This window comes from Mycteria americana, chromosome 16, assembly GCF_035582795.1.
Source record: "Mycteria americana isolate JAX WOST 10 ecotype Jacksonville Zoo and Gardens chromosome 16, USCA_MyAme_1.0, whole genome shotgun sequence".
NCBI classification, from domain to species: Eukaryota; Metazoa; Chordata; class Aves; order Ciconiiformes; family Ciconiidae; genus Mycteria; species Mycteria americana.
Genome location: NC_134380.1, coordinates 2,842,665 through 2,868,884, shown reverse-complemented (window position 1 = coordinate 2,868,884; position 26,220 = coordinate 2,842,665). Strand labels below are relative to the sequence as shown.

The 26,220-nt window shown below is 60.2% G+C and overlaps 1 protein-coding gene across 1 annotated transcript; it reads left to right on the top strand.

Moving 5' to 3' along the window:
• Nucleotides 1–4,220: 4,220 nt before the first annotated feature.
• On the top strand, nt 4,221–24,694 carry ARHGAP44 (Rho GTPase activating protein 44). Its single transcript, XM_075518650.1, has 24 exons — nt 4,221–4,275; nt 5,232–5,532; nt 5,788–5,827; nt 8,630–8,734; nt 8,825–8,901; nt 9,397–9,508; nt 10,416–10,492; nt 11,306–11,423; nt 13,599–13,667; nt 13,753–13,834; nt 14,666–14,793; nt 14,938–15,049; nt 17,073–17,154; nt 18,086–18,166; nt 18,252–18,365; nt 18,501–18,592; nt 18,886–19,066; nt 19,676–19,693; nt 19,995–20,216; nt 21,954–22,090; nt 22,196–22,458; nt 22,489–22,543; nt 23,643–24,374; nt 24,543–24,694. The coding sequence occupies exons 1-24, from the start codon at nt 4,221–4,223 to the stop codon at nt 24,692–24,694; spliced, it is 3,405 nt and encodes a 1,134-aa protein (XP_075374765.1).
• Nucleotides 24,695–26,220: the final 1,526 nt, after the last annotated feature.

Here is a 26,220-nt window from a genome sequence, read left to right as displayed (position 1 = left end):
CCTCACTTCTGAGCTTTGGGTGCTTGAGGACCTTCCATTTTCCCACAGGTACCAGCCCCCAGGCGTGTGCGGCGGCACCGGAGGGGGATACGGGCAGGACCGGGATGGAGCCGGGCACCGTCCCCGAGCCCACGCGGGGTGGCGGGGCTGACCCATCTGTGGGAGTTAATGCTCCCGGCACGGCACGGCCTTGGCCGGGTTTTTGTGCCTCCCTCTTGTCTGCACTCGGCTGCGAGGCTATTTTTAGGCTGGAGCAAAGAGAAATCAGGGGAACGGGCCGGAGTCAGAAATTAAATAGTGATTAAATATTTACGGGCACACTGCAGCGAGGGGGTGGCCAGGGATGGGGGTGAAAGGGGTGTTTGGTGGGCAAGGGGGTCCTTGGAGCATCGTGAACACGCTCTGCCTCCGGAACGCGTCCTCACTCCTGCCCGTCCCTGTGTTGGGTGAAGCGCTTGCCCACGACCCAGGCGCGATGGTTTTTCCCCTTTGGAGAGAATATCGCTGCGAAATCCCTGTCATGCTTTGAGTTTTGCTGGCTCAGGGTCAAATCCAAGACTGGGAGCTCCTTGTCTTGGTTTGAGCATCAGAGGGGGACAGTGGCAGGGACATGGGGCAGGCGCTGGTGAGGGATGGTCCAGCCAGATGGAAATATCTGGCATCAGGAGATGCTCCAGGGAAGCACCAGCTTTGCTGTAGCTCCCCAGGTCAAGGCACTGGAAGCTCATGTAGTGTTTATTTGGAAATCAACTTAATTTGCTTGATTGGTGTTGATTTCTGCTGGCAGCAATTAGTTCTTGCAGAAGCGAACGCCTGACCAAATTGTAGCTGCATCCCCCGCTCGTTTGCTTTTAACTCTCCATATTAATTGTCCCTTTTCTCCCAGCTGTTTGCAGGGACCCGAGTGTCTGGGTGCTGACTGAGGCTGAGGAATGCCTGGATTTGTGCTGAGAAAAACAGCTCCGGGGTGGAAATCTGGAGGGGAAGAGGAGGAGTGGGCTTTTACTTGCCTAAAGGAAAGATGAAGCATTGAGAGCCGGTAATCCTGGCTGCCTCTCCCAGGGATGCTCCTGCAGGATGTGTGCAACTCATAAGGCATGAAGTTTTGGGGGATTAGGGACCAGCCAGGGAAACTGGGGGGGTCCCTGCACCCCTGTTTTGGGTGCTATTGTTTGCTGAGGCCACCTTGCATGAGCAAAATCTACCGTCTCCGGTTCCCCGGCGGCAGTCGTGTCCCAGCGTGGGAGCCCTGGCTGCATCCACCCCGTGAGACACAGGGCTGGAAATACCCACGTGAAAATGAACAGGTGGAAAGAATTACCCAAAGCTGATACTGGTTTAAACTGGTGTGCAGAGGAGATGCTTCACTGGTGCCACCAGCCGCCTGCCCTGATGGTTGGGCCGTGGGGTGCCCCAGCCGCCGGATAGCCCCTTCCCAGGGCTCTGCTGCACGTCTCAGACCCTTGAACATCATTCGTGGGTCTGGGATTATGGAGTAACCACAGATGGGACCTGAACCCCGCTGGGGCGCAAGGAAAGGGGGGTCTGATGTAGCCCCCCAGCTGCCCAGGACGCGGGAGCCTGTGTCCCTGTGCCCGCCTGGCACTGGGGCCCTGGCACCCCCAGGAATTCCTTCGGGCATGATAGCGATTTGGGAAGGAGACGGGTTTGTGCGGGCAGGAGCTTGGCTGCCTCCCGCGCGCAGCTGGAGCAGCACGGGCAGGGAGCAGGTCCCGGGGTCCCCTGGGCTCGGGGCAGCCCTCGCCGCTACGGCAGAGGCTGAATTCAGGGGTCTGTGCGACCCCTCGGGCAGCTTCATCCCCACTCGGCTCTGGCTGCTTGTACGGAGCCAGTGCTGGGGCAGGGAGGGGGACTGGGGGTGCTGGGGAGGAACTGGCAGGGGGGGGCAGGAGGGGCTGGGGGATGCTGGGGATGGACTGGGGCATGCCAGGAAGGGCTGGGGGTGCTGGGGATTGACTGGGGGGGATGCTGGGGAGGACCTGGAGGGTGCTGGGGGATGGGCTGGGGTGTGCCTGGAGGGGCTTGGGAGATGCCAGGAAGAGCTAGGGGATTCCTTGGATGGGAGCAAGATGCCAGACTGGAACAGGGAGAGCATCTCTGCTGGAGCCAGACACGTTTCCCAGCATCAGCTGCATCCAAACTGGTTCCTCTTGATGCTGTTAATGGGTTTCTGTAGGGCTGTGGTTTCAGAAGCACCTTTGTGGTTGGGGCTCCAAGTCCAACGTAGTCTGAACTAAGTGCTTGAGAGCAAACAGGGAGCTGGGGCTCCTGAATCCTGGGGGGGGTCAGTGAGAGGTGCTCCCCGGGGATGGGAAGCCAAGGCGAGAGAGCCTGGGGGAGGCACGGGGACCCACACCCATCCTCGAGTGGGATGCTGTTTGGAGTACGATATGGGGAGGGAGAAGAAAGCACAGATCAGAAAGGTTTGTTGAAGAGGAGGGGCTGAGCAGAGATACTCAGGGCTGACCTCACTGAAGATGCTTTGCCAAAATCCTCAGAGAGATGCTGCCATCCCGCCCCTAGAAAAGGCAGCGGGATGATATTTCTCCATCCCCTCTGGGTACCCCGGGGAAATCCCTGGGTACCAGGGAGGTGACACTGGGGCACCAGGGTCTCCATGAGCATCTCTGAGTGCCAGCAAGGGCTCAGCACCCAAAAAATACCCGTCAGGCAGGACAGAGCCCAGGGCGTGCAGGAGAGTCTCCGTCTCCCTGGCTGCTCCCTGGCAGGGCGTGCGTTTTGCCGCCAAGCATCGCTTGCTGCAGGTTCGCAGGATGGCACATAAAACCATATAAGCTCCTGTAAAACCGTATTAACTTTAGACCGAGACTTTAGGAACATAATGGATGTAATGGGATTTTTCCCAGTGGCATTAGCAGCATGGAGCTGTAATGCAATGCGATGTCAGTGGAGTAGGATGATGTTATTTTTTAGTCTTTACACGTAAAATGGCCATGCGGAGTGGCTTGGGCTGGACTTTCTGTGGGTTTAGAGGCGCCGCTCAGTTCTCGCACTCCTGAATATAATTTGCAGGTTCTGGAGTGCTGCTGGCGGGAGCGAGTACAGAGACAAGGGGAATTATTTGTAATTTTTTGGTGCATTCTGGAAAATTAATGAGGAGCTTTGAGTGGGGCGGCAGGAGTTCAGCAGAGCCACGTTGTCAGCAGGACTGTGCGCGGGTACCGGAGCAGGATCTGTCCCGCTTGCAGCTGCTAAACTGCATTCGATGGAGCTGCAGCCAGGTTGCTGCCCCGCAACACCCAACTCTCCTGCGGGAGCTCTTTGCCGTGGCTGCTGGTGGCATCGCCTCTAGGGTCCAGGTGCCCCAAGGCAGGAGACTTGTCCCCTGCTTTGGCTTTTCAGAAACACCCTGTGGTGGCTTCTGGGGCCACGTTTTACCCCATTCTGCAAGACAAGGCACGGTAGCAGGGTGATGCTTGGCTCCGGATGCCGGCGCTCGGCGCTGGCAGGGTGTGGTACCCAGCTCCCACAGCCGCGAGCAACGCCGGTCCGCCGTAGCCCTGCCACGTGCCCGTGCCACCACCGGTGGCTGCAGCATGTCCCCGAGGCTACGCAGAGACCCGCATCCCCGTCGTAAGCCGGAGGAGAGGAAAAAGCATGTCAGCTCCCACAGATGCTGAAACCAGGCAGGGAAACCCATGGTCCCGCGGCATGCCCTTCGCTCTGCCGCATCCCTGGGCAGCTGTGTCGAGCAGCTCCAACAGCCTCTTTGCTTATTCCTATCCATAAAACACTGCAGCCTTTTTCTCTCCCCCCTTTTGAAAGCCAAATTAATCACTGGCAGGCTCCCCGACCTGCTTAAGCAGCCCAAGATGTGCCAGGGCTGGCGTGGGTGTCTGTGCCGGGGCTGTGGCTGGGGGATGCTCTCCATTAAAGCCACTGAGGTTTCTCCTGCTGAGGATATGCTTAAAAGCAGACAAGGGCAGATTTTTGTTATCCTGTTTGAAATGTCGTTTTCTGCTTCCTGAATGCACGTCAGAGCGTAGCACGTGTTGGTTTGTGGCTGCTGGGAGGGAGACCTGCCAGTGCGGGACCATGGCATGTGCAAAACCCATCCGTCAGCCTGGCTGGAAGAGGAGAAAACGCACTAAAAACATCACTTTTTGGGGAGCATTTTCCCGATGGTGCAAGGACAGGAGGGACTTCTTTCTCCTCAGGCCTTTTTTTAAAGTTTGGACATGATTTCTGGGGTGCAGAGCGAGTGGCGGGGATGTGCACCGGCAGTGCCTGCACGTGGGTGCGCGATGCTCGCCTGCGTCCCTGCCACCTCCTCCTCCTTCGGGATGCTAAATATATCCTGAGCCGGGGCAGGGGAGCGGGGACGGCCGTTGTGTCTGTGCCGGTGGATATTTGCTGCTTTCTTCCCCGTTTGTGCTAATTCTGTGGCATTTCCAACCCTCTCCATAAATGTTTGTGAAGGTGATTTGCAGAAGAGGAGGAGAACCTGAGCAGCCCTTGCTCCCGGGTGGCCAGCACATCGCTTGCGTTTCATATAGAAGATATTACAACGTGTTCATTTAAATCCCTTTTTTAAAAAAATTAAAACAAATAGGGTTTGGGGTTTTTTTTTTCATTTTTAAAACCAGCTTAAATCAGATGCTGGGACAACTTTCATACAGAAACCAGATTTGATGCGGTTAATTTACTTTTAAAAAGTCTTTGGACGTGGTGTATTTGGAGATGAGCCCATAGACCAAGCCCTGCCCTGGCTGGCGCCGCTGCCGTGCCCGGCTCACGCTTTGAACCTTGCTCTGCCGGTGCTTATCCTTTATTTCCAGTTTTTCAATACTTCACTCAGTCTCTCAAAGCTGAGAAACCAGCTTGGATAGCAGAAGGCAACCAGCGCTCAGGCAATAAAGGTATTTTTTTAAGAAGGATGAGAGCACCGAGCATTCGTTTTTTGTTAACGAACCTTTAGGGACTAATTGGCTAAATCACAACTCTGCTCAAGAGCATCTTGACAGAGGTCGTTTTTCAAAATGAGATGATGCACTAAAGTTGTAAAAAAAACCCTGAGATAATGAATAAATGATCCAGAGTGCGATGGTTTAAATAAGCCTGAGCAGATCTGGTGAGGAGCGGCTGCAGGGGCTTTGCGAGCAGGGGTGCTGCGGGTCTGTGCGTGGCTGAGGAGGGCTGCAAGGCAGCGGGTTTGTGTCTCCTTCTGCATCCTTGTCACTCCTCGCTAGCAAAGACAGCGGATGACACGAGCTCTGAAGCGGTAAATCCGGCTCCAGCGAGCGGTGGGGAGGGTTATGGCGAAGCCCCGGGCAGCAGCTGCCGCCGCAGGTTCGGTCGGCTGCGTCGGACCGAAGAGGCTCAGTCGTGTGGAGGGGTTGTGTCCTTGAAGTCCGTGGTGCTGAGGATGTGCCTGAGCTCAGCACGGCCTGGGGAGCTGCTTCCGTGCATAGACCCGCCGGCTCCCTGCGCAGCGCTGGCTGCATCCTCCTGGGAATTTAGCATCCTTGTTTTGCTGGGGATAATGGAAAAGTAAGGGGGAGATCAGGGGGGAACCCTGAATTGGCCTGGGACATGGCGTGCTCGCGGTCAGCCGTGAAGATGCTCCATCCTTTGCTTATTTAGGAGATGAGGCGATGTCTGGTGGGACCGGAGAGCCTTAAATCACCGGCTGCATCCCTATGGAAAAGCACATTCAGCCATGCCCGGTACCACAGCATGCAGCCCCGGTACTGCCGTGTGTGCCGGACCCTTCACCAACGCTTTATGTTCTTTCTTGTCTTGCAGGGCTGAGAAGACAGAGGTTTTGAGCGAAGATCTCCTGCAGGTGAGATCCTCTGCAGCTGGTCTGACCTGCACCCAGGGTGCCCAGGCACCCACCTGTGGGTGCTGGATGCGGCAGCAGCCCCGTGCCAATGGGTGCCGCAGTGTCCCACAGTGATGAGATGGGCTGGGAGGAGGAGGAGGGAGTTGGGAGCATGGGAAACAGCATTGTCTCCCTCCCACACTCCCTCCCAGCCCTTTCCCAGCCTGGTTTTCAGGTCAGCTGGAATCGGATCCAGTCTTGTCTCTGCCAGGATGGCAACTTGATACAGCCAGCCAGATTGCGGGCGCCTGGTCTCCCATCTCTGCTGCAAAACCTGCCCTGGGGATGGGACATGGGACAGCATGGGACAGTCCCCAAAGCTGAGGGGATGGGCTTCCCCCAAAGCTGATGGGTTGGGCGACTTCAGCAAAACAGCCCAAGCCAAAAACCTGACGTGGTGCCTTGGAGCATCGGCTGTGATGCTCGAGTCACGGTCTCTCGGGGCCATCTCATCTTGGTGCTTTTTGCTCCAGGAGCAGGGCTTCCTGCAGACCCCAGGGAGGGAGGTGGCTGAGAAAGTGCCAGCAAAGGGATATGAATTCACAGATCCATCACTGAATTCACGAGGTTTCTAGCTCACACATTCTCTAAATCGTCACTCGTAACTTGGGCGCCGATGAGCAAAACAGCTGCCCGGCCGTCGGTGAGGGTGCTCACCCCTCCTCCTCCATCACGGCGCGGGCATCCCCTGGTGTCAGCCAGTCCGGCTGCTGTTGGATCCCCTTCAAAACCTGTTTTGGGGGTAAGCTGATGTATTTATACCTTCCAGCTTGGGAATTTGGTCTGTGCCATTGCTATCAGGTAGTGGATTCTGCAGAAAAGCCAGAGAACCAGTGTGCAAGGATGCTGCTGGCAGGAGGCAGCAACCTGCAGGTGACAGTGGCTGCAGAGTGACCTTTAGCTCTTTCTGGCCACCGTGTCCTGCCTACGTGTCGCCCTCGCTTGGACCTAATGATGCTGCTCCCTGCACACATCAGGCTTTAGCAAGAGCCATGTGTTAGCCAAAAACGTGAGCAGGATTTGAGTGAGCCGTCACTAAAGGGGTAAGGCGAAGCCGCGCTGGAAGAGGGTGAAATGAAGCTCTGTCTGCAAACGTCCCAGCTGGGCGCAGAGGGCAGCCGCCCGCATCGATTAATTAATCCTTCCCACGGCCTCTTGCTGCTTTACCGGGGATTTAGCAGCCGTTTCCATTGTGGCTGGGACCAGCCCGACCCGTGCGGGGGGGGAGCGAGGTTGGTGTCCAGTTGCACCAGCACCGGTGAGAAATCGCTGGTGGAAGCGGCCGCGCGGGCTCCCGGGGCGTTGGGGGGTTCGTTTGCTGTTCAGCGGCGCCGTCCTCGCGGTACGCACCCCTGCGAGTCAGTCTCCAGCCTTGGGGATTTGGGGTTTTTCCCTTTCTTCACCAGTGCTGGTGGCAGGGACGGGCAGGGTGCAGCAGTGACGGTGACGTGCCCCGCTGTCCCCAGGGATGGTCAGCCCCAGTAGGACAGAGAGGAGGGGAGCTGAGCGCTCCCCGCCACCAGCAGCCAGAGGGAACAGCAATAATGAACCTTTTTATTTTTAATTTTTTGGATGTTTCTCCTTGCAAGCTCCGAGGTCTCCATGACCCCTCGGCACTGAGCGCCGGACCCTGCTCTTACAGCTGTCCGGTGACATCCCGGTGCTGCTTGGCATCTGCGCTGGCACCGGCGAGGGCAGGCTTGGCTCAGCAACGGGGATTTTTGCATCTTTTGGAGATGTGGATAATTCTGCGGGGAGGGTGGTCGGTGCTGCCTTGTCTGGGTGTCTCCTGAGGAGTCAGTAGTCATGTTCACGGGGGTCTGTCTCCAGGGGCGGTGGGGAACCCCAACCCTTCTGGGCGTCGTATCGAATTGCCTCCGGTCCGGCTCATCTGGGTGGGTGTGTGCCCATGTGTGTGCCCTTCTGAACATCACAGCCCTTCCTTTCGACATGTACATGGACATGTATACATATTAAAAAATATATATATTGTATGTAGTTACATCTATTATGAAAATTATATATTTTTTAAAAAATAATAGATCTCTGATGCCTGGCTGAGGCAGAGCATCCTCTGCCGTCCCTGCGGTGGCTCCCGTGAGATGCCTCCTGCCTTCAGGACTCGCGTGCTGGAGAAGCTCAGCTCTTCTCCCACTTCCCCCAGGCAGGGAGTATTTCTTTTTTCCCAGATTATTTTCCCAAGGTTTTGAGCTTTAGGGAGTATTTCTTTTTTTTTCCAGATTATTTCCCAAGATTTTGAGCTTTGGGGAATATTGCTTTTTTTCAAGATTGTTCCCCAGGATTTTGAGATTCCCATGTTTTCCGCAAGTCTCTCAGCTATGGTTTTCAGCAGATCTTGTTCGCTTACATTTAATGACTCATCGCGCTGAGTTTTGGGGTGAAATTCTTAATTTAATCGATGCAGAGGCAAATAAGGCAATTTGCAGCCCTGGGTTGGAGCCGCGGCTAGCTTGGTTTGTGGCATGGCTCGGCTGGGGACAGACACCTCCTGCCCTCGCCCGGGGACACCAGGGCTTTGGAGGCTGCTCTGGATCCGGCCCTCAGCCTTGCTTGGGGGGTTAACATGGGGCAGCCTCAGCCTGGTGAAACCTTCTCCTGCGTAACGCATCCCTGCCCTGGGAAGGGGTTGGGCTCCGGGGCTGTTGCATCCAATGCAGCAGCAATTAAAATCGCTTATGTCCCTGTGCGGTGGGTGCGGGACCAGGCGGGATGCCCCGGTGACGGGCAGCACTGCATCCGCAGGTGGAGAAGCGCCTGGAGCTGGTGAAGCAGGTCTCCCACAGCACCCACAAGAAGCTGACGGCATGTCTGCAGGGCCAGCAAGGCGTGGATGCCGACAAGCGCTCGGTGAGGCTTTGGCAGGGCTCTGAGGGTGCCGGGCAGGCTGCCGGCGGCGGCGGGGCCGGCGGGGTGGGAAACACGGCCCTCTCGTTGCAGAAGAAGCTGCCGCTGACGACGCTGGCGCAGTGCTTGATGGAGGGATCGGCTGTGCTGGGCGATGACTCCCTGCTGGGGTAAGGGGGGCCTGGGTCTGCCCCGGCGCTCTGCCGCTGCCGGCATGCTGCTGCCAGGAATTGCTGCAGTTCTTTATCTGTGGTGCCGGATAGTGAGAGGGTTTCACAGCGGCGTTGGAGGGGCTGGGATGCTGGTGTGGTCTCGGTAGCCCAGGGGTATGCTTTATTCTTCTCCGTGCGATGAGCTGGGGTCCTTTAGTCGTGCAGTATACAATGTAAACTATATATATATTAAGAAAGTTCATACAGTTTCAGACTATAATTGGTACAAAAGTTCGGGAAGGAGATTTTGCTAACACCCGGGGTGCCCACGGTCCCCAGGCTGCTGCCCTCCCTCCAGCCCTCTGCCAAGGAAGGGCTGCCCCGTGCCGCTGCTGAGACCCCAGGGGCTTTGGGTGGCCCTTTGGGTGGCCGTTGCCCACCCCGTGGGCGCAGGGTGGCTGCCCATCGCCCCCCCCGGCCCTGCCGTGCCCAGCCCTGCCGGTGCCCTTGCAGGAAGATGCTGCGGCTGTGCGGGGAGGCGGAGGACAAGCTGGCTCAGGAGCTCATCCACTTTGAGCTGCAGGTGGAGAGGGACGTCATCGAGCCCCTCTTCGTGCTGGCCGAGGTGAGCGGCGGGCGGGGAGGCCCTCGGGTCGGGCTGTCACCGCGCCGGGGAATCGCATCCGAAACAAGCCTGGGGGAAAGCGGGGTTTCGCTGCTTCGGTGGCATATTTGGTTCCTGGTCCCTGCGCGGGACCTTCCCCCTTCGAGACGTTGGCTAATTGCTCTAGTTGGCAGGTGGTATTTGCACATTCAGCCGGGCCGGCTGCTGGGGCCGTGGTCCCTGCCAGGCCCCTTCGCCTGCCCTTGCTGCTCTTGCTCTTTTCTGCCTCTCCTGAAGGCAGAGGCATTAACCCTCTTATTTCTGACCCATTTTTCCAAGCTCCAAACACATACCATTGTTGTTTGGGATATTGGTTTTTTTCCTCCTTTTCCCCCCTGCTGCCAACTTTGTTTTTCTATTTTACCCCACGCTTTTATCCCCCCCTTTTACATCTCGCAAAACGTCCCAGCCTTGGTTCTGATTTTTTCTTCCCTGGCAGAAACAACAAGAGCTTTATCGCACTGCTGGTGTTACCAGGATGGGTGAGCAGAGCCGGACCACAGCTTTATTTTGCCAAATCCTTTGGCAAACACTGCCCGTGCATGGGAGGCTTTGCATTGCCATCCCCCAAAGCCCTTTTTCTGCCTTCATCCAGCTCCCCAAAGCGGGAGGCTTTGATCCCCCAAGGGTGCTCCTCTCAGGGATGCGGGTTCTGTGGTCAGGGCTGTCGGGGGGTGGCACAGCCCGGGTGGGGACACGGAGGAGGGACGAGCTGTGCCATCTCCCTAATGATGTTTAAGTAAGGAGCTGCATTCTTATCCGCCCGGCTTGCACCAGCCCAAACTCCCAGCGTCGCAGTCGGGTACGACGTACCCCAGACGCCTCTCCGGGGATGTTTATCTCCTCCCGTTCCTGTGTGTTGCTGCAGGTGGAAATCCCGAATATCCAAAAGCAGAGGAAGCACTTGGCGAAGCTCGTGCTGGACATGGATTCCTCCAGGACGCGGTAGGAAGTGGCTTCAAAGCTGCGTTATAAAAAATAAAAATTCCCAAGTGATGGGTGGCACCAGGGAGGGCATGTCCCGGAGCCCTGGTACCGCAGCTCCCTTGGGACCATAAGTCTCAGCCATGTCACCGTGTGCCTTGAAGTCAAGCTCTGCAATGAGCCAAGATTTCTGCTCTTGTCTGCAGAATCCATAGACCCCTTTTCCTTGCCTCCCCTCTACAGAAAAGAGCATTTTTTTTCTGGCACAAATCTTTACTTTTTTGTCTTTTCCCTATCTTGGTAAGTTCTTACATGATGGCAAAGAGACGGGTGATCCTGCCACTGTAAAGCAGCGCTGGGGTGGAGCTGGGATGACCCTTGAGATCGTCCCGTGTCCTAGACGCTGTGGTGGCACCCGGCAGGCTGCGCTTTGGGTTTTGCCGGGGGCCGTTGAGTTGGCCAAGCCCCACACATCGCGGCGTGCCCTGGGGAGAGGTTGGGAGGTGTCTGTAGTCCCCAACATCATGTCCAGGCTCTCCCATCACCTTCCTCCCCCCTCCCACCTGGATGAGGCTCGTTCTCCTGCTGAAAATAATTGCTTAATTAGAGCCCAGTGCATGCAGCCGGTTGTGGGGACTGGGGATGTTTCGGATTGGGAGTGGATGCTGCATCCCAGCCTGGGTTGGGACCATTTCCGTGGTGTTCAGCCCTGGGGACCGTGGTGGGCTTGGCTGAGGGGGGTCCCTGGGCTGCCCTCCGAGGCCGCTGGGATCCAGCCACTGCTCTGCGTGGGTCCCCATCCCTCCTCCTCACAGCTCTGCCCTCTCTCCGCAGGTGGCAGCAGTCCGCGAAGTCCTCGGGTTTGGCCAGCAACCTGCAGCCCTCGGGCGCCAAAGCTGACGCTCTCAGGGAGGAGATGGAGGAGGCGGCCAACAGAGTGGAGATTTGCAGGGTACCTGGGGGTCCCGGGGGGATCGCTTCTTGCTGGGGTGGGGGGACCTCGGCATCCCAGGCACCGTGGAAAACCTGCAGCCTCCCCTCTTACCCCGTTCTTCACCCTCTTCCTTCCCTGGTGCCCATGGGAAGCCCTCGTCCGGCTGGCCCCATGCCCAAAGGCGGCCCGGCAGCATCCCTGACCCTCTCCCCATCACCACCGGGTACTGCTGGGGCTCGCTGGGTGCTCGAGGTGCCACCCTCGAGAGACAGCCGCTGCACCGGAGCTGCCGAATGTGGGTGATGCTTGCCAGCCAAGCGGGAGTCCCCGGTTCCTCTCTCCCCATCCTCCATATCCCACCGGAGCCAGAGAGCATCCCCTTCCCAGGGGACCTGTCCCAGCAGGAGCCGGCGAGCTCAGCACCGAGTAAACCCAGCCCTGCGTGCCGAGCCCACGCATGCCACCTGGCCATGTCACCCCCCGCCATCCCGCAGGAGCACGACCCACCCAGCTGGTCATGGTGGGTGTGAAAGGTGTCTGAGTGAGGGGGGACGCTGCTGCCAATGCCTTCGTCATGGGCTGCAGGATTCAGTGGTGAAACCCACAGGCAGCTTTGTGTGGCTTTAAATTCCCCGGGGCAGAAGATGCAAAGGGCCAGGTGAACCTTGCACTGTAAGTTCTGGGCAGGTTTTGGGCAGGAGATGGAGCTGGGTGCGTGTCTCAAATCCCAGCTCTTTTCTCCAGGGGCTCAACCAGAACCCACGTAGCCTTTAAAATCCAGTCCCAAACCCATGCTGTCTCCCCCCATCTTAGAGCATCACAGCCCACGCACCCAGCAGTTTCCGGCAAACCGGCTCAGCCAGGAGCTGCCCCCCAGTATATTCACCGTACTGATGGTGGATGTTACAACCGGGACGTGCTCGCAGTGTTTTAAAACCCTGATTGTTTTCCTCCAGTTGAGTTATCCAAGGGGGTTCTCAGAAAGGAGAAATTTGGGAAGTGGCAAAGTCTATTTGCAAGCGTGAGGACAGAGAGACACGTGTCCTGGTGCCGAGGGGCTCGTTGCAATTCGGAGCAATTGGTGATGCCCCGTCAGTCTGGTCCGCACCGAGCGGTTGGGATGCTACCTGCGGCAGCCGAGCCGTGTGCGCTGCTTTGCTGCGCAGCAATTAGCCCTGTGGGTAATGAGCCACTTGCACGCGAGGAGCAATGCAGTGAGGTGCTGGGACGAGCAAACTTGGGGTTTAATTTGTGCCGTTCAGCCCACTGGGATGTGCAGCCTTTGGCTGTGTCGTGGTTTAACCCCAGCCGGCAACTAAGCCCCACGCAGCCGCTCGCTCGCTCCCCGCCGGTGGGATGGGGGAGAGGATCGGAGGAGTAGAAGTGAGAAAACTCGTGGGTTGAGATGAAGACAGTTTAATAGGGAAAGCAAAAGCCATGCACACAAGCAAAGCAAACCAAGGAATTCCTTCACTCCTTCCCATGGGCAGGCAGGTGTCCAGCCATCTCCAGGAAAGCAGGGCTCCATCACGCGTAATGGTCACTTGGGAAGACAAACGCCATCACTCCGAACGTCCCCCCTTCCTCCTTCTTCCCCAGCTGTATATGCTGAGCATGACGCCATATGGTGTGGAATGTCCCTTTGGGCAGCTGGGGTCAGCTGTCCCAGCCGTGTCCCCTCCCAGCTTCTTGTGCCCCCCCAGCCTCCTCGCTGGTGGGGTGGGGTGAGGAGCAGCAAAGGCCTTGACTGCGTGTGAGCACTGCTCAGCAGGAACGAAAACAGCCCTGGGTTATCAACGGTGTTTCCAGCACAAATCCAAAAGATAGCCCCACACTAGCTACTAGGAAGAAAATTAACTCCATCCCAGCCAAGACCAGCGCAGGCTGACAGGTTGCTTCCAAGTGACTCTTGCTTCCAGAGAGCTCGTTGCAAGGCACCAGCTAATTGTGGGCTCTGGAAGGAGGAGGGGGTGAAGGTGGAGCCGTTTGCACGGCAGCAGAAAGGAAACTCCTACGGTGCTGCCATATATTCGACATCCCGAGCACATCTCGAGCGGGTGCTGCAACGTGCCACATTGCACGCTGGCTCCTGGTGTGACCGAGCTGGTCCCTCCCGGTGGCCTCCGAAAGGGCCATCATGGTGGCATCAGGGTAGCACGAGTGGGACAGGGACTAATTCTCTGCTCTCCACAGGACCAGCTCTCGGCTGACATGTACAATTTTGTGGCCAAAGAAGTAGACTATGCAAACTATTTTCAAACCGTAAGTGCCACCCGTCCCCACGGGACTCCTCCATCCCCATCCCCGGCCGTAGAGGTGACAGCCGGTGCCGTCTCTTCCCCCGCAGCTGATCGAGGTGCAGGCAGAGTACCATCGGAAATCCTTAGCGCTTTTGCAGAATGTCCTGCCTCAAATTAAAGCCCAGCAGGGTAAGTGCCCGTGGGGTCTGTCCCGCTCCTGCACGCGATGCCGAGGGCTCTGCGTCACGCCGGAGCTGTGCGGGGCTTCGCCGTGGCGATGAGCCGGCTGCAGCGTGACCCCGAGGTGTGGTGCCGGGTTTGTGGCTGAGCATCCTCCCTTTGCTCGCCCCATCTGCGCCCCACCTGCCCCGGCGCTGGGGAGGGCATCCCCATCCCACTTGGTTTTGGGGGGCAGGACCCGTCCAGCTTCGTGGAGGGGGGTGGGAAACCTGCCGGAATATCCCCATCGAGTGCAGCACCGGAGGTGGGAACCCAGCACCAAGAGGGGGGTCTTGGGGCTTCGCTTTGCGGTGTGCAGCCTCTGTAGGAGCTGGGCTGGGAGACCGAGGTCGGGGAAAGCCCCGCGCCATGGCCCCAAGAGCAGCGCATTCCCTGGGGCAGGGCTCGGGGTGCTGCCGTTGCTGCAGCGGGGCAGGGAGTGATTTGTATTTTATTTTTTTCTCTCGATCCCACAAAATATTCCTGCCTCAAACTGTGATGGAAGAAGGGGGAATATATTGCAAAGGTTTGCCCGTGATTGCTCCCCCCGGAAAACGTTATCCAGCCCCTTTGAAATGTCCCGTGTGATGATTGGAAAACATTTTGTTTGGATTTCATCTTTAAAAAGCACTTTCCGAGCCGCCCAGGACAGAGGTGCGGGGTCCTGTTTTAGCAACACCCAAGCGGAATATTTTGCTGCCGAAACGCTGTGATCCAAGGGCCTTTCGGGGAGGGGATGCCGGATCTGGCACCATCCCCGCCGTGTCTTCTCCTTCCTCTCACCCCCTCTGCCCGTCACAGAGGCGTGGATGGAGAAGCCCTCCTTCGGGAAGCCCTTGGAGGAGCACCTGGCCGTCAGCGGGCGGGAGATCGCCTTCCCCGTGGAGGCGTGTGTGACCATGCTGCTGGAGTGCGGCATGCAGGAGGAGGTGGGTCCCATGTCCTACCACCCTCGGTTGGGCATGATGGAAGGGGACATGGGTGCCTCCAAGGGGGGGACAAGGAACCGGGGGGCTTTGGGGACATCCCTGGTCCCAAAGCTTGTCCAACGCTCTCCCATGTCCTCTGCGAAGGGTCTCTTCCGAGTGGCTCCCTCGGCCTCCAAGCTGAAGAAGCTCAAGGCCGCCCTGGACTGCTGCGTGGTGGATGTGCAGGAGTACTCAGCCGACCCGCACGCCATCGCAGGTAGAGTCTGCCTGGGGGCGGGGGGGTTGGTGGTGTGCGGGATGGCCCATCCAGCCACCAAGCACCAACCGTGGGCACCCAGAGGGTGGTCATCAGTGGCATGAAGTCTAGTTGGAGGCCAGTAACTAGCGGTGTAGTCCAGGGGTTGATACTGGGTCCGATCCTGATTAACATCTTCATTAATGACCTGGATGAGGTGCACCTTCAGCAAGTTGGCATGTGACACAGAATCACAGAATCGCACAGGTTGGAAAAGACCTTTAAGATCATCGAGTCCAACCATAAACCTAACGCTACCAAGACCACCACTATACCATGTCCATAAGCACCAAACTGGGAGGAGTGGCTGCTGCACCAGAGGATCGTGCTGCCATCCAGAGGGACCTGGACAGGCTGGAGAAATGGGCTGAGAGAGACCTCGTGAAGTTCAGCAAGGGGAAGCACCAAGTCCTGCCCCTGGGGAGGAGCAGCCCCAGGCACCAGGACATGCTGGGGCCACCCAGCTGGAAAGCAGCTTGGCAGAGATGGCCCCAGCATGTCCTGGTGGACACCAAGCTGACCATAGGCTGGCAACATGAAGGTGAATAGTGTCCCGGGCTGCACTGGGAGGAGTGGTGCCAACAGGTCAACGGAGGTGATCCTTCCCCGATGCTCAGCACTGGTGAGGCCACACCTGGACTGCTGGGTCCAGTGCTGGGCACTACAACAGAGACATGGACATACTGGAGAGTCTCCAGTGAAAGACCATGAAGATGATGAAGGGCCTGGAGCATCTCTCCTAGGAGGAAGGGCTGAAGGAGCTGGGACTGTTCAGCCTGGAGCAGAGAAGGCTTGAGGGATCTCATCGATGGATATAAACACCTACAGGGAGGGTGCAAAGAAGACAGAGCTCTTTCCAGTGGTGCCCAGTGCCAGGACCAGAGGCAATGGGCACCGACTGAACCACGGGAGGTTCCCTCTGAACATCCGGAGACACTTTGTCACTGTGTGGGTGACCAAGCACTGGCACAGGTTGCCCAGGGAGGTGGTGGAGTCTCCATCCTTGGAGATACTCAAAAGCCATCGGGACATGGTCATGGGCAACCAGCTCTGGGTGGTCTTGCTGGAGCAGGGAGTTGGACCAGATGACCTCCAGAGGTCCCTTCCCACCTCAACCCTTCTGTGATTTGTCCCAAAGCCTTTGAACAGCAAAGACACAATATACGGGGGGACAAATGCAGGTGCAGAAATACAGCTCTTGGTGGAAGTGGGGCATTTAAGAGTTGCCATCCACCAAGGAGCACAAACCCCAACCTGCACATCCCCTCCCCAGCCAAGGGCTCGAGCAGCACTTTTGGTCTCAGGTGAGGAAGAAAACAGGGATGCAATCGTAATCCAAGGCAGCACTGGGGCCCTGGTGACACTAATGAGGGTGACAGTAATGAGAGTGACACTAATGAGGGTGATGCTGATCAGGAGAGGCTCCTCAGGAGCAAGGAGCAGTCAGGAAGATTCAAACATGTTATCATCAAGCTTGCCGTCTTCTCTCTCCCTCTTCTGCGGCTAAGACCCTCTCCAAGCACAGATCCGAGCCCGCAGGGCTGCTGTTACGCATTGACTGGGTTTAAATGCCCGTCAGCTGCCCCGTCCTGGGCTGGGCTCTCGGGCGGGTGCAGGATTGGACCCTGGTTTCCTACTGACTGCAATGGGAACCTTTTCCCAGCTCAAGGAGCTGTGAACGTCCTAGGCAAAAATGAGTGATGAAGAGCTGGGTGAACAGCTGGTGGAGGCAAAAATGGTGGAGGGAATTGGGGAGGTGCTAGGGGGGCTAGGTGGAGGTGGCAAGGTGGTTGCTGGGAGTCAGGGGATGCTACGGGCTCCACCAGGCTGGAGAGACTAATGGGTGCTTTGGGACGCATTGGTGGGGAGGTTGGGAGGGACGTGAGTCAAAACGCCAAGGAGCGAAACCGGTCGGTGCTTGGTGGCCAGTGCCACCCGTGGCACCTCCTGTGGTGCCGAGCCCCGTGTCCCTTGTGTGCCACAGGAGCCCTCAAGTCCTACCTGCGAGAGCTGCCAGAGCCCCTCATGACCTTCGAGCTGTATGAGGAGTGGATCCAGGCCTCCAAGTGAGTCTGGGGCATCTCCCCCATTTCTCTGTGACATGGGTGGTGGCATCTTGAGTCCCCATGGATGGTCTGGGGGCCATGAGTTATTTCTGACATGGCTCACAGCATTTGGGATGTTTCCTCCAGGGTCTGAGAGCCGGGAGGGTTCCTGTGATGCTCCTTGAGCTTTGTGTGTCCCAGCAGCAAGGGTGGCCTTTGATGTCCCCCAACCCTGGTGTCCCCACTGTGGTCCAGAGCACCCTGGCCAAGGTGGCTGAGCTCTCCCAGCATCTTTCGGCAAGCCCTTGGGTGCCAGGCGCTGGTGCCATTTCTGGACGGGTGTGCAAACCCTGGGGGATAGCTGGCCGAGGGAGCTCCCACCTGCTTTGCTGGGGTGCTCTGCACTGCGAAACCCCCAAACCCAGCAGGACAGGGCCAGCTGAGGTGACACCAGCGTGCCTGCTCCGCCATGGGAGGTGTTGTGAGGGGCAGAGGGAGGTGGGAGAAGGAGCATCTCCTTTTAGGGTGGCAACCACCTCAGTGGTGCCTGAATATAGGTCTGACCACATCCCCCACCTGCCCTGGGAGTGCTGGAGCACGGCAGGGACGTGGCGGTGGCTTGACGGAGGGGACGGTCCCCGAGGGTGGCAGTGGGGGGAGTGGGCTGTTGTTTTGGGGGGCTGTTTGCAGTAATTTCCCCTTCCAAAGTGAACACATCCCCAAAACCCAAACCTCAGGGGGGGCTGCACAGAGGTGAGGAGAGGACCAGCATCCAGCCTGCAGCCTAAAGGTTTCCTTCTCATTTTGGCTGGGTTTTTTGGCTTAATTTACTTATATAACGTTGGCAGCAGCCCGAGGGTCTCGCAGGGTCCCCAAGGACAGGGCTGGTGGGGTCAAAAGCCCCAGGGTGGGGTGGGGATGAGGAATGACCCTCGCGCCCACCTCCCCACAGCATCCCAGAGCAGGAGAAGCGGCTGCAGGCTCTCTGGAGCGCCTGCGAGAAGCTGCCCAAAGCCAACTACAACAACATCAGGTGAGCCTGGGGCCAGCGGGACCCGGGGAGGGGATGGAGAGGGCGTGATCCTGATACACTGAGTCGCCCTGGCTCTGCTTTCCAGGTACCTGATTAAATTCCTGGCCAAGCTGACCGAGTATCAGGACATGAATAAAATGACGCCGAGCAACGTGGCCATCGTGCTGGGGCCCAACCTCCTCTGGCCGCAGGCAGATGGGTAAGGTATCCGGGTGGAAAGCGAGCGTGCCAGAGGGGTGCTGGGGAAGGGGGTGAGGGGGAGGGTCTGGGCCCAAAATCCCACCAGGAGTGGGATTGCGGTGGGGTTGCTGAGCCGCTGCCCGCCGCCTTGCAGGAACATGACGGAGATGATGACGACCGTCTCACTGCAGATCGTGGGCATCATCGAGCCGCTCATCCAGCACGCCGACTGGTTCTTCCCCGGAGGTAGGCTGTGCCCCGCAGCCGTGGCAGGGCGGGATGGGCTTTGTGGGACCTCCTGGCCCTCCCTGGGGGTGGGGTGCTGAGCTCCCATATTTATTTTTGCCAGCCCCCTCTGCTTGCCTTGGCGTTGGGGCGGGGGGGGGGCTCAGGCAGAGATCTAGCAAGACTCATCACAGCAGTGAGCCCAACCCAGCCACTCCGGGACCCCCCGAGCATTCCTGCGGTGCCAATACCCCCATCCCACCCCTCACTGAGGACACACAACCCAATGTCCCCCTGCTCCTTCCCCTCTCCAGACATTGAGTTCAACGTGACAGGCAACTACGGCAGCCCCATGCACGTCAACCACAACGCCAACTACAGCTCCATGCCCTCCCCGGACATGGACCACGCGGACCGCCGGCAGCACGACCAGGCGCGGCGGCCCCTCAGCGTGGCCACAGACAACATGATGCTGGAGTTTTACAAGAAGGATGGGTAGGGTCTTTGCAGTGCCAGGGTTTGGGGAGAGGGAGGTGGTGGCATTGCCACCACCCTAGGGCGGGATGGCACTGAGCTGGTGGAGGTTGGGTGGTCCTGGGGTGGGAGGGCCCCCTGCTCTTCATGCTGGGCTCTTGGGGATGCTCAGGTGAGCCCGGGGCTTGACGCCTGCCCCCAGCCCGCTGGAGATGGGAGTGGGGTGGCCCATGGCGTGGCACCGGGGCTGTGCCGTGATGGGGTTGGGTGCCCTGGTGTCCCCAAGGTCTGCGGGCTCTGCTCCTGGGGAAAGCTCCCCACTCCCAGCCTGTGCGTGTGCCCCCCCGTGCCACTTCACAGGGACCGCAGCCAGTCAGGTCGGCTCCAGAAAACACCCCCAGGGCTCTTCCCATCTCCAAAAATATGTCCCCAGGGCTCTCCCCACCTCCAAAAAACATCCCAAGCTCTCCCCATCACCAGCATAGCCTGGGCCCTGCCGTGCCCCTCCTGCCCCCTCTCTCAAAGCCCCTCGACCTCGCAGCTCCTTTTCCGAGCAGCGGGCTCTCACCCTGTGCACTGTCGAATTTTAGGGTTTTTTACACTAATTATCGTGTGTTTCTGCCCATGCAGCCTTAGGAAAATCCAAAGGTACTGTATCCTCTGCAGCGGTGCTGGGAAGCTGCTGGGAGGGTGCTGGGAGGATGCTGGGAAGGTGCTGGGAGAATGCTGGTGCCTGCTGGTACCTGGGGAAGGGAGAGGTGGCTGGTGGGTGACACAAGCACGTCCCACACTGCCACCCCTGCCCTATTGCCATGGAGGTTCGTTCCCAGCAGCTTCCTGGTGGAAGAGGCGTTTTTAGGGACCAGGCACCCCAAAGGAGCCGCAACGCGGTGCTGGCGGTCCCCTCCCGCGGGGTGGGTGCTGAGGGCCTCTCCTTCTGTCCCCCCAGCATGGGCGTCAGGGTGATGGACACCTCGTGGGTGGCTCGCCGAGGCACCTCGGCGGTGCGCAAGGCGTCCTCCACCCCGCCGGCCGCTCAGCCCCCCGCGCCGCCCGCCGAGCTCCCCGCCGCACCCCACTCGCCCATTCCCGAGCAATCGCCGGATATTTCAGCTACCCCTTCCCCGCCTCCCGCCAGCTTCGGCTTCCCCCCGGGAGCCGAGCGGACAAGGTAAGGCCACCGGCACCCCCGTGTCCCCAACCTGGGCATCCTCCCTGTGCGTGAATCCAGCAGCAAAGGAGATCCCACAGCCACGCCAGAGGCAGCGGGAGGAGAGGATGCTCAGCATCCCCGGGAGAGGAGCAGCATCCCGGGGGCAGCGGGAGGAGAGGATGCTCAGCATCCCTGCAGCCGCCGCAGCGTCCCCAGCCTGCCGGCCCCGCGGGAGCTGTGCTGCCTTCGGGGCTTTCCCGCGGGTCCCTTGCCCGGCTCGCAGTGGGTGTCACTGGGCTGTAGCGAAATTTGGGCTGGAGGTGCAGGAAGGGTGCAAGGCAAAGCCTAAAGGAGCCCAGTGTCCCCTGAGCCCTGCCTCTGCCCAGGGTCTGTGTCTGACGACAATTTGCACGGGCCAGATGGGAGAAAGCACTTAAATTCCACTTTTCTGCCCCAAAAAGGGGAGCCGAGCTTTGCAGCCGCCCACGAGCTTTGCAGCTGCCCCGGGGTGCACCCATGGGTGGGGGTGGCAGCCCCGGGTGGGTCGGGTGGTGCCGTGGGGCCGGATCCCGGTGGGGTGGGATGAGTCGGGGGGTTTCGGCACCGCGAGGGCTCCGCCGCCGCTGTCCCCTGTCCCGTCCCCCCCGCCAACGCTTCTGCTCTTTTATTACTTTTTCCTCCCCCCCTCCCTTCTTTTTTTTTGCCTTTTTTTATGGTCTTTCTGGACATTTTGCAGCAGGGGTGACCTAGCGTCTGCCTGGCCGGATGGCGGCTCCAGCCCCCCCCGCCCCGAGGACGAGCCCCTGTCCCCCGGCTCCTGGCCCCGTCCCCATCCCTGGGTGCAGCCCCTCTGGCCGGGCTGCAGCCGGAGCCTTCCTCCTCCCTCCTCCTCCTCCTCGCTGCCCGCCCCTCACCCTGGCGCCAAGCCTTGCACCCTTCGCCGCTCCCTCCCCCCGTGGCACTGCCCCCAAAACGGGCTCCCCCCCGGTGCCCCCCCCCGCCCCGCAGCCCTGCCGCTCCCCCGGGGCAGCCGCCCGCCCGCCCGAGCCGCAGGATCCGGCCCGGCGAGGTAACCACGGGGAACCCCGTCCCTGGGGGGGGAGAGGGGGGAGGGCTCGGTGGCCCCGTCACCGCTGTCCCTGCGGGGTGCCGTGGGTCCCGCAAGCAGGCTGAGGGCTGAGATACCCCTGCCCGAGGCTGGGGTTGCACCCCCGGGACCCCCCCCGGCCCCCCCAGCCCTGCCCGGGGGCTGCGCTCCGGGGCCCGCCTGCGGGATGGGCGGGGGGGCAGCGGGAGGAGGGGGGGGGTGCGGGAAGGACCTCACGGCTCTCCCTTCTTCTTCCGTCTCTGTGTTTAAATTTTCCTTTCTATTTGTTATTATTGTTAATGTTTGATTTCTATTTAATTTAATTTTATTTTTATCATTTTGGTTTTATGTTTAATTTTGGAGTTTTTTTCTTCTTCTGTTATGTTATTTATTTCTTTTAATTTTATTATTTTCAAATTTTTAATCTTACTTTAATTTTTCCAATTTTTATTATTTCATTCTGGTTTATTTCGGTTTGCTTTTTACCTTGCTTTTACATTTTTAAAATTTATTTTAATTCTCCGGATGTTTTCTTTTTTTTATTCTTCGTGCTCGTGTTTCTTCTGTTTTCTTTTTCGTCCCCTTTTTTCCTGAGAGCCTTTTTTTATCGTTTCCGGTTCTCTTCTCTTCTTCCTTTCGGTGCCGGCCCTGTGTATGCCGCCCCCCAGCACTTTAAAGCCCAAGGAGCCCTCCCCCGGGGCCGGGCAGCACAGAGGCAGCCCCGGGCCGGGCAGCGGGCAGCAGCCGCCCGCCGCCGCCGCCCCCGCCCCGCCCGCCGAGCAGAGCCCGCACGCCCCGCGCAAAGGTAGGAGCGGGGCCGGGGGCGACGGGCGGGGGTGGCCCCGCTCGGTGCGACCCCCCCCCAGCGCCCTGACCGCCCCCCCCCCCCCCCCTTGTCTCTGTCTCGCAGTGGCCAAGAAGCTGGCGCCCATCCCGCCCCGGGCGGCCGCGGGGGAGCAGGGCGGGGGGCAGCCCTCCCCCGCCAGCCTCTCCCCCACCCCCCCCAGCACCCCCTCCCCCTACGGCCCCGCCGCCCCCCCGGGGCCCTGCCTGCCCGCCGGGCAGCCCTCCCCCCCGCCGCCGCCACCCCCGCCCCCCCCCGCCGCCCCCGCCCCCAAGTCCCGGCCCACCCCCAAGCCGCGGCCGCGCCCCGCGCTGCCCCCGCCGCCCCAGCCCCCCCCGGCCGCCCCCGGCCCCCCCCAGCCCCCGGAGCTGCCCCGCCGGGACGCCGCGGGCCGCGGGGACGGCGCGCTGACAGGTAACCCCGGGCAGGGAGCGGGAGCCGGCCCCGCCGGGCCGCGGGCTCGGCTGGCGGCAGCGGCGGGGGGGGGCAGCTGCTTGTGTCCCAGCGTCTGGCGGCGGTGGCCCGGGGAGGGTGGCGGTGGCCCGGGGAAGGTGGCGATGGGAAGGTGGCAGCGTCCCTGGGAAGGTGGAACTGTCCCTGGGACGGTGGTGATGTCCCCAGAGAGGTGGCGATGATGTCCCCGGGAAGGTGGCGATGTTCCCAGGAAGGTAGCGGCGTCCCCGGGAAGGTGGCGATGTCCCCGGGAAGGTGATGATGTCCCTGGGAAGGTGGAACTGTCCCTGGGACGGTGGCGATGTCCCCGGGAAGGTGGCGATGTCCCCGGGAAGGTGCCAATGTCCCCAGGAAGGTGGTGATGTTCCCAGGAAGGTGGCAGCGTCCCCGGGAAGGTGGCGATGTCCCCGGGAAGGTGATGATGTCCCCAGGAAGGTGGCAGCGTCGCCAGGAAGGTGGCGATGTCCCCGGGAAGGTGGTGATGTTCCTAGGAAGGTGGCAGTGTCCCTGGGAAGGTGGAACTGTCCCTGGGACGGTGGTGATGTCCCCAGAGAGGTGGCAATGTCCCTGGGAAGGTGGCGATGTTCCCAGGAAGGTGGTGCTGTCCCCAGGAAGGTGGCAGTGTCCCTGGGAAGGTGATGATGTCCCCAGGAAAGTGACAATGTACCTGGCAAGGTGATAATGACCCTGGAAAGGTGGAACTGTCATCAGGAAGGTGGTGCTGTCCCCAGGAAGGTGGCAACATCCTTGGGAGGTTGTCTGTGTCCCTGGGAAGGTGGCATTGTACCCAGGAAGGTGACAATGTCCCTGGAAAGGTGGAACTGTCACTGGGATGGTGGCAGCATCCTTGGGAAGGTGGTAATGTCCCTGGAAAGGTGACAATATCCCCAGGAAGGTGGCAGTGTTCCTGGCAAGGTGGAACTGTCCCCAGGAGGATGGCAGTGTCCCCAGGAAGGTGGCATCGTCCCCAGGAAGCACCATGAGGCTGTGCCACTGTTCCTGCTGTTCTGACCTTGTCCCTGGGTTTTGGTGGTGTGTCGTCCCCCCGGTGTCCCTGCAGCAGCGGGGGCTGCGCTGTTTGAGGGGCGCGGTCAGGGTGAGGCTTCGGAAGTGCCAGGTGGCATCGGGGACACCTGGGGACGCGAAGGCCAGGTGACCGTGGGGCCGGGCACGGCTGGGAGCCCCCCGGCTCTGGCCCAGCCGGCCATGGGGGCTCTGCTCCTCCGTCTGCCCGTCCTGCCTGCGGGGGGGGGGTGGGACAGCACGGGTGGCAGCGAGCCCCCGGGCACCCTGCAGAGCCGGGGCTCGGTGCTCCCCAGGCGGGCAGCCTGCCTGTGGTGCGGCGCTGGCACCGGAGAGGCTCTGGCATCAGCACCCTGGCACCAGCGCAGCCCTGGCGTCGCACCCAGGCGCCGCACCCTGGCGCGGGTGCAGCCCTGGCATTGCGCCGGTGAAGCTCTGGCGTTGCACGCAGGCATCGGTGCGGCCCTGGCTTTGCACCCCGGCATGGGCGCAGCCCCCCCGCCACGTGCTCGCGGGAGCCGCTGCCCGTCGCGGGGTCCCCGAGCCGGCAGCAGGCAGCAGGGCCTGGCAGGCGCGGGCAGAAGTGCTTTTGCTGCCTTGGGGTGGGTTGCTCGGCTCTCGGCAAGGGACGGCGGTGACGCCGCCTGCCTTGGGCTGCGGGCCACCCTCTGTCACTTCACACGTGCTGCCTCGCCCTGCGGGGAGAGGGGACAGCGGTGTCACCTGCGCTCAGTGGGAGGAGAGCAGAGCATCATGGGGGACAGGCAGTGTACGGGGACAGCGGGGACGTCGGGACTGGTGTCACAGGCTCCGGCTAGGATGGGGTGGCACAGAGCAGGGACCCATGGGGACATCCCTGGTTGTGGCACTGACATGGCACCAGCCCTGGTGAGGTGTCCTGCCACCGCGGCGTCCCCCTGACTCTGCCCTCCCTCAGGTCTGCTCCGTTTTGAGGTCCCCTCCCTCCACGTCCCCCCGGATGCCGCCCTGTGCCAGGACCTGCCGGAGGCACCGCAGAGACTCTCAGGGCTGGGCCCGGCCGCCCGGCAGGAGGAGGAGGAGGAGGAATCGGAGAGCACAGCCCTATGACAGTGTCCCTGTCCCCAAGCTCATCCTTGCAGCACCCAGGGGCCAGCACCGGCCACCGGCACCGAGGGCCACCGGCACGCCAGTTTTGGGTGGCAAAGCGCCCAGTTTGGGGGCGGTCGCCGTTCTTTGTTTCATTTTTTTTCGCCTTATCCAGACTATGCCTTTCGACCGGGTGCCTGCGCCCCCCACCCCGCAGCACCCACGGTCCTGGGGCGACACCGCCATCTCCTCCGTGCCCTAACGGTGGGTGCCACCGGGTACCAGCCACGTGACAAAGAGCTCGCCGGCGCTTTGCAGTGGGATTTCATTTCTTCAGCTTCTTCCCCCTCCGCTTGTTTGCCGGAGCAGGATGGGACCTGACCAGCAATAACCTGGGGACGCAGGATGCGGCCCCCCGGGCTCTCAGGGTGCCGGCGGGTGAGGGTGCGCATCCCTCGGCACCCGCTGTCCCCATGGGTTGGTGGCTTTGGTCATGCATGTGAAGACAAGTTAACCTTTTATCCTTTCCAGAGAGATAAGAGAGAGATATATATATATCGGCAGAGATATATATATATTATATATTTGTATATATATATAGAAAAAATATATAGAGATTTGTTTTATTTGGAGCCATTCCCGCCCACCCGGTGCACAGAGGGAGGATGGAAATGGCAGCGCTTCGCCCCCCGCCCCGCTCGTGCCGTGCCCCTCGCCCCAGGCGGGCACCGGGGGCACCAGCACCCCAAAGCAATCAATAAATCCGTGTGCCACTCGCTGTGAACTGCCCGGCAGCGCTGGCGTTTGGTTAATGCCTGTCGGCACCGGCAGCACCGCGCCCGGCCGCGGCGGTGGGGGTGTTTGGCGGGAGGATGTGGGGTTGGATGAGGGGTGGGGGGGGGTAAAATGGTGGGGTGGGGTCTGGGCGGGATGTTGGGGTCCTGGTCCTGTGGGATGGGGCAGTGGCAGGGGTGGGGTGGTCCCAGCCTGGATTGGCGGCCACTGATGGATTTAGGACACGGCCTCTCAGAGGGTGCTTTGCTGTAGGAAATGGGGTTTAATGAGGGTTTGGGTGGTAAAATGATGGCTTTTGCTCTATGTGGGCTGCCCTAGTCCCAAGGGATGAGGCAGCATGAGGCCTGGGGTGGTCTCAGCCTGGATTTGGGGTGGTCCCAGCCCAGATTTGGTGCCCAGAGCGGGCACCCACCCAGTTGTGGCAGGTCCTTGCCTGCATTTTGGGGCTGAGCAGTGTGTGTGCAGAGGGGAATCCCACTTGGTGGGGGAGGACAGGCAGTGGATGGGGTTGTATGGCACCAGGGGCTCCCCCAGCCTGGTGGGATGGGGTTGGGGCTGGGACCCTGTTTCGCAGGGTATGGAGGGGCATGTCCATGGGGCACGGGGAGGGGATGCTCCAGGTGATGCGGCTGCCTGGGAAGGCATGGAGGCACCTCTGGGCCAGCACACCTGCGGGCAGACACAGGTGCCGGGGAAGGTAAGGTGCTCTGCCTATGCTGGGCACATTGTTGGGGGTTCCCCAGCCTGGGGGC